This window comes from Geospiza fortis, unplaced genomic scaffold (genome assembly GCF_000277835.1).
Source record: "Geospiza fortis unplaced genomic scaffold, GeoFor_1.0 scaffold84, whole genome shotgun sequence".
NCBI lineage: Eukaryota > Metazoa > Chordata > Aves > Passeriformes > Thraupidae > Geospiza > Geospiza fortis.
In genome coordinates, this window is record NW_005054363.1 from 2,343,874 (window position 1) to 2,356,713 (window position 12,840).

The 12,840-nt window shown below is 36.0% G+C and overlaps 1 protein-coding gene across 4 annotated transcripts in view; it reads right to left on the bottom strand.

Annotated features, from left to right (window-relative positions):
- Window positions 1–12,840, bottom strand: part of DOCK9 (dedicator of cytokinesis 9) — a 96,168-nt gene that overhangs the window by 64,865 nt on the left and 18,463 nt on the right. For all 4 annotated transcript variants that reach the window (XM_031059536.1, XM_005424120.2, XM_031059535.1 and 1 more), the window contains exons 2-4: window positions 10,507–10,623; window positions 2,763–2,852; window positions 965–1,047 (exon numbers count right to left, since the gene is read on the bottom strand). In XM_031059536.1, coding sequence (XP_030915396.1) covers window positions 965–1,047; window positions 2,763–2,852; window positions 10,507–10,623 — 290 coding nt within the window. The remainder of the gene's footprint in view (window positions 1–964; window positions 1,048–2,762; window positions 2,853–10,506; window positions 10,624–12,840) is intronic.

Consider the following 12,840-nt stretch of genomic DNA (forward strand, 5'->3'; position numbering starts at 1 on the left):
GACTAGGTAAAAGCATGTATTTTTCATTAATTCTATTTCTTAGAAAACAATTTTCCTCATTTGTACATCTGGCAGCCATGTCCTTTTTGTTCTGCTTGTTACTGTGCTAAAGTGTAACTGAAGAGAACAGATGCCCTCTCATTCACTGCACTCCTAATATCTTATCAGTAAGAATTCATACCTGCAACCACTGACTCCTTGCAGGACAATGCATCTTTTTAAATTCTTATTGTGGTTTCTGAAAACCTGGTACTGCCCTGTACAAAACCTTTGAGTAGATCAGAATTCTCCAGAGGGCAAGGTAACTATATCTTAGCTGATAGATGCAGGAGAGCAATCAGGGAAGATATAAATCTTCCAGAGTTGGGGTATTCAGGGTATTTAGCTACTCTCAGACATTATGAATTAAGGTTCTAATCTCCATCCTCTTCCTACAAAATTTTGAAAAAGTGGGAAAACATTTCTCTAGCAGATGGTTTAGAAAGTTTGTAACAGATGTCTGCTAGGCTTGTACTTTGAATCATCCTTGTGAAAACCTGCTCCAACCATCTCAGTTAGGTTCCATTCCCCAAGCTCCTAAAGGGAGTTCCAAAAGCTGCCTTTGAAACAATGAAAACAGGACATTACCATTTCAGGTTCATCTAAACATTAGCCTGGTTTAGTTATCATTCTTAAAGTCACATTGTCAATGATACAATGTCTTGTTTTCACTTGCCTGTTAACAAGGCAATGACAGTACCTTCCCAGCAAATGGTTTAACACGATATTACACATTCAAGTTCATCAATTCCATCCAACAAGTCTTTATCATCTCTACTGACCATTAAACATGGATATAGCATATTTCAGTTTAGATATTATACATATTAATATATTTCTCTAATAAATAAGTCTATATTAAATGCAAAATTCCTCCACAATTTCAATTTATCATACCACTAAACAAACTAAATAACATACTTACTTTGGAAGTTGTCGAAACTCTCCTGAGTAATCTTCATATCTATAGTTAACAATATGCCAGTCTGAATTGTAGGTTTTGATGCACTGTTTAAATGAAAACCAAGTATCAATATTAACTGGAAGAGGATTAAAGGCATTCAATAGACACAGCACAAGAAAACCCCTTAAGACATGTCTGTTTATGAACTATTATGGTTACATATCAATCTCTGAAAACTCTGTACACTTCCTTTCTTTTGCAATAGTCTAATGCAATATAGGTTTTTGGAACAAGTTATATGTTTCAATGGAATGTTATGATCCATGCTAGACATGTATTCAATAAAACCAGAAAATGATGAATGCACTCAGCACCTGGATTAACCATCTTCAGTCGTCCAGAAAGTTAAACCAGCATTTTGCTGCAGCTGAAAACATGGCCAAGCCTTTAGAAAAATCAGCTGAAGCTGAAAACATGACTGTGCTGAACTTAGACAGCTCAGCACAGACACCTTATGAAAATAGAATATTCAACTGTGCACAAAGCGATACAGAAAGCCACAACATATTTTCCTGAATTTATACTTCCAGTGCAATTAAATTAATACTTAAATTTAGGCTGTATGCTTGCAGTGGTTGAAAAGCAATTATGTCATTAAGTTCTGATCTAGATCACAGGAAATACCATTTTACTCCACCCATATTGTTACAACATAAAAGTACTGATTTATCTTGGCTTTGAACAAAGTAACATAAAACTGACAAAATCTGTTGACAGAAACCATTCCATACAAAATTTTATGTTACACAATAAACCTACATATACACAAACACAGCATCCAATAAATCGTAAATATTTTCTTTGTATTTCAAAACATGAGTTTAATACTTGCCAAGCAATTGTTTCAGCAGAAACTCATTAAACTCCATGAATTACCTCTAACACTCCTCCCTCCTCTTGTCTATCTTCTTCAAACTTATCTCAGAAATGTTTAGGTTAGGTATTAAGGGTATTTATCAGTGTGGATAAAACACTTTGATGTAAATTCAGCTATGTGGAGCTCCTTCAGTTTTATTAGAGTTACAACAGACATTTTCTTGTTTTATGTGTTAAAATATCAGCTTAAAACATATCAGTAGAAAACACCAAAAAAACCCAAAGAAAAACTATTGAACCTTTAATTCCTTAAAGGCTTCAACAAGACAATGAATGAAGAACAGCCTCACAAAACCAAAGGAATGCCAACCTAAGCAAACAGTTCTGAGAAACTTTAGGGTTGAGGATGTTTTTTCTCCATATAGCATACAAGTTAAACAGTCACAATGAATTTTGGCCTCCACAAGTGTTACAGTTCTGGATACCTCTGTTCCAGCAATCTGTACAAGATTATTAGAAACAAAGTAAGAATGGCTAGTGTGAGAGACTTTATCAGAAAAAACAAGTCACAGTGATTCATTCCAGATTTATCGTAGATCCAATATTATGCATTGAAATCACCCACGTTCATCTGGAAAAGCCAAAAGCATAATGAAGTGGAGGAGAACCATCTGCAAAAGCCAATGACACAAACAAAATAATTAAAATCTATCCTGTAAAACTTCTTTTCCAGCTAGCTACCAATGGAAAAAATACTGGGTTTTAATACTGGGTTTTCCTGGAAATTTTGCCTTAAAATAATTGACAAATGGCAATAAATATTTAGTTCTTTTTCCAGGCCTTATTTTTCTGGGTTTTTTTTTTAATGGCAAATGAAGGAGAAGAAAAACAAGTCAGGTACAATATTGTTATTGCACACAGTGACATGCAACTTCAGTATTACCTCAGTTACAAACAGGCTCTGAGCTTCTTTCTCTGCATTTTCAGGAACTGTTGACCGAATGTATCGACTCTGCCGCTGCAATAATGCTGTCTGATAAACAACAAGAGCAATTAATGAAGCTTGCAATTAAAGGGGAGATGACACACTATGGCCACACTCAGGTACACCACTACAATGAAGAAAAGCTCAGCAGAAAACATCCTATGAATATGATGTTTCAGGATAGCCAATTAGTGAGAATTTGCTTTCATTCAAGCAACATGTTCCTTCTTTCATAATAACAGCAAGATTGTAATCAGTGAGAAACAGATGCAATAGGACAGTTTTTCCACTACACTGTCAACATGGGGAAGATGATACTAGAAAAAAATAATTCCACCATGACAACGTAACTCAAATATTTTGAAGACAGACATTAAGGTAGTGTTATTACTACACATAAAAACTATTATTCAAGGAAGGTAAGAAAACCACACCAAAATAAAAGAGTAATTCAACTGCAGATCTCAAGTGACAAAAAATAAGCCTAGCACTGTTTAACTGCAGGTTTAGAGAGAAGGTATGGGTCACTGAAGTATATACATACTTCAGCCTACCAAGTCAGAACTTATTCCTATCCTATGCCAGAACTCAGAGAGGCACAGGAACGTTGCCAGAGAACAGAAATATCTCTGTGACCATGAAATTCTGCTTCTCAGACCTTTGCTGAAGTAAGCCTTAGGATACTTTAGATTTGTAAAGTGAAAAAGATGAAAACTTAACAAAATCTTCTGGACCACAAATGAAAATAACCACACAGCAATAGAACTTGTTTTTGCACTATGTGGAAAGGAATTTCACAGCTTAGGCCATCAAAGGTGAACAAGAAAGTTTACACAGCCAGGACCTGGAAGGGGATTGTGGTCCCTCACCTGTTAGTTACAGGACACATCCAGGAAGGATAAGATAAAAATGTGACAAGAAAAAGCTCCACATGTTATGTTGGAAAAAAAGGGTGCATAAGTACATTAGCTTAACTTATCTCTGTTGAGAGTCTGATCCGTAAGGTGATTGATTATCTTGGTCATTACCAAAGCCTCACTCCAATAACTGGGGAGGGTATTTAAGTCAGAACATTCAATTACAGTAAAGACTGAAAGGGAAAAAAATCCCATAGTCATGGTCAACTCATTCATCTAGTCTAGTGCACTAGAAGTGACAATGCTGACTTCTTGGGTGGGAGAGGTTGGAAGGTATGAAAAACAAATACCACAAACCTGAAAATATTTCATGGGACCAACAAATCTTGCAAACTACAGTTAGAAAACAAAAACCAAACTGCAAGAAGATACACATTTATATGCTAACAGCTTTTAAAAATGAAGTTTTCTTAATTCTAGAAATATCTTCAAACCATATTAAGCATTTGTTTTCACAAGCTATGGAAATAAAAACTTCTATTAAGAGTAGTAAACTTCCTTAAGACCAGAATTTCTAGATACTATTCTAATGAAACAGTCTGATAAGAAATTATTTATACTTTATATCATGTATAAATATTACATGCAGTATTTACATATATTCCACAAGCATACAGTTATACTGTGCTTTCCTAAAAAAAATATTATTTTAAGAAAAATCAAAGACTAAGGCAGCATGTTACCAGGCACTTTTCATGGGAAACCCATTAAATCATCAATCAAATTTTAACGCTGTAGCATAATTTGGTAAAATTGAATTTGCTGAACATACTTTTAAAATGATTGTTGCTGTTACCCTGCTAGACAATTATCAATACAACAGCAAGGGCTTTTTTCTAGTTGTTCACACATAATAGGATTTTTATCTAAGTACTGTATCAATATCAGTCACAAAACAGAAGAATCTGACTTGTGAATTTTATTCATATTAGTAATTTTCTTAATGCATCTGTCTCCTTCTCAGCACATCCATCAGCTGCAGTCGTGCATCAAAGAGCCAGGAAATGCAATGAGTGAGGTACTCTGATTTAGAGAAAACTCCTAAAAATAATTGCTTAAGCAGCAGCACGATATTTTAAAAGCAAGCATGCACATAAATACACATTAAATTCCAAAAGAAAAATTAGGAAAGGAAGGATTGTCTTCTCAACAAACTCCCTTCACAACTACATTGGGTGAACTGTTTTGTAGAAATGAAACTTTTCAACTCTCTGGGTTTAAGTGATCATTTGACTTATGGTAGCCTCAGGAACTATAAAGTGTTTGTCTCATGCTCTCAAAGAAAATTAAAAAAACCTTTCAATTAGTCTGCTGTCAAAACTAAGGAAGGCCACTTTTAACACGAGCCAGGACTCACACGCACTTACTTGGGCACACAGTGAACAGACTTTTACTGACACAACTTCCTGAGTGAGTCCCAGGGATTTAGGATATGCTGAGGTCTCAGAATAGAGAACAGCAGCAAGAACATTTCCCCAAGTCACCTGAGGAGTACCCAAAACCTGATGGAATGTGGATAGTGAACATGTCTACAAGGAGTGCACACTGCAATGGATGCTCTTTCTGTCCCAAGGTTGTGTTTGCCAGTGAGACCGGTACCATAGAGGCTCATGTTCCAGATGCAGAGACAGAAACTGTTCTAAAAGACTCAGTGGAAAAGATGGCAAGCTGTGAGATCCTGCCCTTAAAATAACCATGTGCCAGAAGTGACTTCACCTTTGCATGGGAAGCGTCAGATCCCTCGTATGGGAAGTGTCAGAACCTGTATTATAAAGTAATTTCCAAACTAAATCGATTTAGAACAGTTGGCTAAAGACTTAAGCAAAAACACCAAATGGATTTGAAAGGGAAAAGTAATAGAGAAATTACTTTGAACATTTAAAAATTAGTTATTTGAGGAGTTTAATTTGTGCTCTCTAAAATAAGGACATTACTTGGATTTTTTTTGCTTTTCCTCTACTGAAGATGTGCCTTCTCATAGAATGACCTGGATTTAGTTTTACTTCTTCAAAGTTGGCACAATATCTATTTTCAGATGTACTTAACTCGCATTAAATAAAAGCTGAGAGCTTTAAGTGAAAGTGTGTTAAATCCAAATGGCTCAAACCCAGAAATAACAAAGGTGAAATGATGTCTAAGCTAAAGCTGCCTTCAAAATAACACTGTGATAACTTTGCAAAGACAAATTTAACATGGGTAGGAATGCACCCACATTTTATTTGCTACAAGCAAATTTAGCCTGCATTTGCATTATTTGACAGGACAAAGGGGAATGGATTCAAACTGAAAGAAAGCAGTTTAGATGAGATATTAGGATAAAGTTCTTTACTGTGAGGGTGGTGAGGTACTATAACAGGCTGCCCAGACAAGCCGTGGATACTCCATCCCTGGAGATGTTCAAGGCCAGGTTGGAAAGCAAGCCTGAGCAAATAAGTGTAGTGGAAGGTGCTCCTGCCTGTGGCATGGGACTAGAACAAGATGATCTTTAAGGTAGCTTCCCACCCAAACCTTTCTATGGTTTTATGATTTCCTTTAAAAATTGAGGTAGTACTCAAAACTTATGTATTTGGAAAGGAAAAAAAAAGGTATTTATCTAAAGGGTGCTTTACTGCCAAGTACACACTAGTACTGCTTTGGGTTAAGGTTCCTTTAAAGAATTTACCCACTGTGCAATTAAGATAAACATCACCAATTTTGCAGTCATTGAGCATACGACTTCAACGTGACTACCACCACCATGAAGGTGGCCTGTTTTAAACTACTGCTATTTAGTTATGAAGCCATTCCATTACTGAGCAAATTACTGAAATTCAGGTGAGATATTTACAACAAGCCATGAAGAGGCACAAGCTTGGATACAAGAGTATCCAATGGATACAGTAATTTACTGTTACAAAAGAGATGGCTGTTTCCACCAAGAGAATAGAAGAGGGAAAGCCTTGAAAAACTGGCAGCATTGTTGTGACTGAGAGTAGCAAGAACATTAATAGAGATGTTCCAATGGGTGGCAGAAAAATGGTTCTATCACCATAATTAACAAACACATTGTATAGGCACCAAAATGAAAAAGAGCACAAAAATGCAGATAAAAATGAACAGACTACAAAGCATGAACAAAATTTAGACACCCCACTTACTAAGAATGAAAGCAAATTCAGTGATGCCAACAGTAAAACATGTCTCCAAACACAACACGTCTGCCCCCATAAATTTGTTGAGAACAGGGTAGGGAGTAACCTGATAAGTGAATTCAGTGCAGAAAACTCAGAGCTTGAGCTTGTGAAAAGCAGCTGAAACAATCTTCAAGTGGTAAATTTAAAAAGACCCAATATATGGAGATGAAGTTGCTGATTAAGAGCTCTTCTGGTAACTACAGAAAAGCAAATCTTGCTATTATTTAGATACAATAGCATGAAGGAAAAAAAACAAACTTGAAAGGAAAAAATTGCAAGACAACTTTTTTGGATTTGAAGCTCTGCACAAAGCAGAACAGAAATCATGTTCTTATGAAAAGTAAATGAACTGCTATCAAACATATACAAAAAGAGAGAAATCAGGTTTCATAACCTTAGCTAACCACATTTGGGATAACAGCAAATGCAGTTAAGTGGAAATCTGGACAGGTTCCTGTAACTAGATAGCTGGCTGAGGAACAATCCTTCAAATTTTATGAGTTTTCCAAGACTGGAGCATTTTCTGAGCATTTTGAGCATCCTTGCTCAAATGTTTCTTTGGTAGTGATTTGAGCTTAGAGCTGCTTCTGACAGCATGTTTAGAGAACAGTCGTACCTGACAGAAAAAGAGTTACTTTCCCCTTTTGTGTTTTTTCCCCCCTCCTCTCACTAGACATTTTTAATGCAAGGAAGAGAAAAAGGGAGGAAGAGAGGAAAGCTATATGTGATCCAAAAAAAGCCAGTTGCTGTGCTTTTTAATTTCTGATATGGACTAAAAATTAATATTGCTGCTCCTTTAATACTAGCTTCTCACCCCTAATAAATTAACTCTCAGTTATCTAACTGCATTACCTGAAAAAATCCAAATCAAGCACAAATATTTCTTTCCTATTTTTCTCTAAATAATCTAAACTGTAACATAAATTCAATGGTGGTATCATCAATGGTGCTTTTTTGAAAACATGCAGCTTCGTCTGTAATCTTCCAAAAATTCCAAAAGTGATATCTAGTACTGCAAGCTAAGTATCTCCCATGCCATTTTAAGTGCTAGTGTTAGGGCCATGCTGAACAAAATAGCCTTACTCTTAATGTCATTATAAATTAACACTGCTGGGCTTCCTTTCCAGGCAAGGGTTTTTACATTGTAATCAATTTAACCTAAGTGTGAGGAAGAACTTTGCAAAGATAAAAACTGAATGCTCTGAAAGGAAATAGCTTGAACAGGTTTCTAGACAATGCTGGGCATTTCCACCTATAAACAGTCCTAAGTGTGTTTACAGATAGTTCTAAATGCCCTGGCTCACTATCTAAAATTTTTCTTGAGGGGGATGAAGCCAGTATCAAATATTTGAGCCATAGCTTCCCACTCATACACTGAGTGACAGCCACAAGTTAAGATAGAGGAATTTAAAAAATACATGTGAAGCTGAATGGCAAACATAGAAAATATGCCTTAATTTATTTTTTTTAAATTATTCAAATGACACTGGCAACTATATAATGACTAGTGATTTCAAATCTGTAAATATGACTATAGAAAACTGAACAGGGTTAAAAGGTCTAACTTTCAAATAAAAATAATAAGCACTTAAGAGTTTTCTGTTCTCTAACATGGAAATATTTCCTTAATATATTGAATGACAGATTTAAATGTTTTGTGTTGTTGAAAACAAGCTAGATAGATCAAAGTAGTGCAGAAGAGTCATATGTACAACAAAAATATTTGGAGTTAGTTTGTGCCAGCAAGTCTTCGAAGGAAATAGAAGTTTGATAATACAGTTTGATAGCACAAACCTTTCTTCATGTATCACATATAAAATAAGTCACATATAAAATAAGACTCTGCCAAAACTGGGGAAACCCAGAAAACTTGTTCCAATATTATACTGATGAGGGATAAATAAATAAATACGAAAACTGACTATATTCCAAAACACTGAGTACTTGAAGGAAATCTTCTGATGTAACACACACTTTAATGCCTGCCTTGATGAAAATCTGACCACAGAATCCAAACAAAGGATGACAAAAGCCATCACGATCTATGACAAAATTCAGTCATTCCTGAAGGATGAGACTGAGCTATGGACTAGCTTCATTCATATAGGCCTGAGGATAAGAATTGCAGGAGGTCACTAGAAACAGCAGTTAAACACTTCAGCCATACCCCCAGACTGCTCAGACAAAATGCCCGAGGATATTCGTGATGGGTTTGTTTCTTTTCCATTGATAACTCAGAGCTGCTCACTGGAATGACCCTGGTAAGTCAACCAGTCAATCAGATAAGGGCACACTTAGCAGAAGTAACCTGGATTCCTCTTGATCTATGACACTGAAGAGGCACACTGAAGGGGATTTTGGTGGAATAGCCTACTACTTTTTAGTCCCGAAGCCAACACCAGGTGTAGGGTATCATCCTGAGAGATTCCATATTCAAAACTTGTCTCAGTACAACATCCTTTTCAAGAAGTCTTACTCCTATATAAACTTCCATGTGTGGCTGGGAACACATGAAGCCCAAACTCCTCTTTAAATAACTGTAGCTTCAAAAACTAATTTTTTTAGCTTTTTAGCTGAGAGTGGGAAGACTACAAGTAGAATTATTCGTGTCAGAATCAAAGAAAAAGAAGTCCCCAGACTGTATTAAAAAGAGAGTCCAGCTGCAGTCAGGTAAACTCTAATAGGCCAGAGAAATTCATTAAAAATTCAAGATGTAATTTATAAGATTTTAGAGGTCCTTCTGTAGAAATATACCAACTCATCGTCAACTTTCCCCATAGTAAACAAACTTAGCTTCAACTACTTGGTTCAATAAAATTAATTTACAGATTGTTCAGATGTCTGCACTCTTCTCAAACAGACATTTTGATTGCAAGTATGGGCATGAGGACAAGAGACTTTCCTCACTACTTACTCCAGCTTCAGTCTCTAAGATGCTTGGTAGTTATCCTAACAAGATCTACAAGAAGATCTTTTAAAAAATGTACTGAAATAAACTATTTATTTAGACAAACATCATCATTAAAAAAAATAAGATTATCACAAAACTTGGTTCAGTCTGGCTTAATCAAGTCAGAAACTCTGTTATGTAAGGGGTATTTTACTAGAACACAATTTTGGCTGGGATGATGCAGCTAAGAGTAGCAGACTGCATTTGAACAGGTTCATATCCTTCATTATTAAGAATGGGAAGAAAAAATCGGTTTAAGAATTAAAGAAAGCAGATGCTTTTTTTAAATAGTCATCACATAATTTCCTACATTGGAAAGGGAGGGGAAATACCTACAAGGGGAAATACCTACCATCATTTACTTCAAAAGGCAGTAAAATTGTTGAGTTGCAATAAGTAGATTTTATAATATGATCTTATAAGTAGATCTTATGGTCAGATAAGGAAATTGTGCTATTTCTTCTGTACCCAAAAGAGTTAATCAAGCAGGGTAATGGGACTCACAGCAAAGATTTTGTGCACATTTTTGGAGCTAAAGAGAGTTAAGAAACAGGAAGCTATCACCTCATGACTCCTACTACTAGAAACCTGTGGTAAAAACAGAAATCAACCCCAAACAAACAAAAAAAAACACTCAACAAAAACAGGGTGGATTAAATTACCTGGAAGTCATCATAAGGGAACAGTAGCATCTCACGTAGAGGATCATTCAAAATCTGTGTTTTCCTCTGAACAATGACATTTTCATAGTCTATTGGTTCTATAAGTTTTGGCTTTGCCTACAGGAAAAAAGAAAAAATCAAAATAAATTCAGGTATATTGAGGGACAATTACAATTATTGACTTATTCTAGAGGTTACTCTTTAAAAGATTGGCAAGATTATATTGCATCTACATCAAAAATATACAGTATTCAAAATGCAGGCTTTGTCATAATACACCATATGGGGAAGTGCAAGTGGCAATTAGAGACACGCATGCTGATTGCCTCACAACTATTTCACAAAATCCAGTAAGCCAGAGCTTATTAACATAATCACATATGTATTCTCACTGCAAAAAAATTATAAAAAAATTACTAGTCTCTTATGTTGATTGTTGCCTTTGCTTGATATAGCCCAGAAAGCTCTGATTTGGGTTTAAGAGGAATGAAAACAACCTCAGCTCAAAGACTGAGCTGTGTTTTAATTCAGCAGTAACCTGCAGCAGGGGCAGGCTAATTGACATTCCTCCTTCTTTCTATTTTTTTTCAAAATTCCCATAGGCCATCTACTTCCCTCCTAATTGCACATGTAGCTTTCCTCAGTAACTGTGCATTGATTCCACATTAAAACCCCTTTCTACAAATGAGGCATTACAGCTGCCCCTGCACAATCACACAGAGAAAAACCTTCACCCTGCCAAGCATTCTGTTAAGTGGTCAGATAGCAAAGCAGGTTAGACAGAGCTCTGAACAAGGCAGCTCTGCCTTAGAGTGTGCAAACTAATGCAAAAAATGGGGTTATAATCTAGCTTGAACTAAAATTCAGCATCACAGTAACAGACATAAAATTACTTTTTTTTTACAAGCAACAATTACAAGAGACTTTACAAATTATATTTTCTCAAGATCAGTGGTACTAATTTATAGGTAAAGTATATTAAAGGTAATTGTAGCAGCAAGACCAGCTTCTGTCATCATTATAGGTAAAATGACAAGATAAACTTTATATATTGCTTTATATAACTCATGATATTAACCTTCCAAATTCTAATTGTCCTACACAGAACAAAGATCTCTATCAGTAACTGCTGGTAATCACTAGTATATTAATAATATTCCTGAGAAACCCTACAGGTGTTTTCTTCATCCAAAAGTGAATCAAATAAATTTGTTTGTCAAGGAATTAGGAAAGCTTTGGTCAGAGAAAGTTACCAAAGTTTTCAGGGTTCGTTCACAGGCTATTTAAAAGCTATCTGAGATTCCCCCATATGTACCACACAGTAGTTCTATTGGTAAGAAAAATGTGGAAACATAACAAAGCGTAACAGCTGAAGAGGCAAAAAAAAGCAAAGTCTGGAAAAATCTACCAAAAATTATGAACAAAATGTGGCTTTGTTAAGAAAAATAGCTAGCATTTACAATCTCACAGGAAGGATTTCCTAGAAGTTCATTAGCTATGTAACAACATACTCAGCACAGACCAATATTTCTAAGAGCCATGATTATTTTGCTGTGTTTGACATCTTTCTGCTCAGATGAGATGGAGAAGGGCTGTTCAGTTCACTCCATATTGCACTCTGACACATTCGGAGAGCTTCTCACCTCAACCCCAGCCTGTCATTCATGTACATGAGTTATCACAATGCCAAGAACTAATGTCAGTGTGCATCAGAAAAGGCTTAAGTTTATGTCCATGCACCCTTCTGCAGCTTAAATGGTTGGACAATTTAGCTCAGAAGAGCATAAGGCACACACAACCTAAGAAAAGATTCTGTTCTCTCTAATGTACTAATTTACACAAAATATTTTGGTTGCAAGTTTGCATTTGAGTGCTCAGACTGCTGCAGTGAATCCCAAGCTAATGAAATGATGTGCTCCACACTTCCTTAACACCTTGTCCACCCAACTATTTGAAACATTTCCTACATACTACATTTCCTACACACTGCAAAATTACCCCTTCACAAAATTTCAGATTGAGCAGCCCCACTCCAACAGATTGTCATAACCAGCTCTGATTCCAAATAAACTACAGTAACTTCACCTCTTCCAACTCATTCACTAAGGCAATAACTGTCCTTTACAAATTTTCTTCCTTAAGCACAGAGACAGAGATAACAGAATACAAAGAGAATTTCAAAATTTACTGGTCTATAAGTAAAGTACAAGGCAACACATCAGCCAGAAAACAAAACACCCTTTGCTCACCTTTCTCTCACCTTCAGTGTAACAGGTCTCTCTCTACCTATCCAGGCAAGCAAGATGCCCACCTGCCAACCACTGAGCCTGGGCT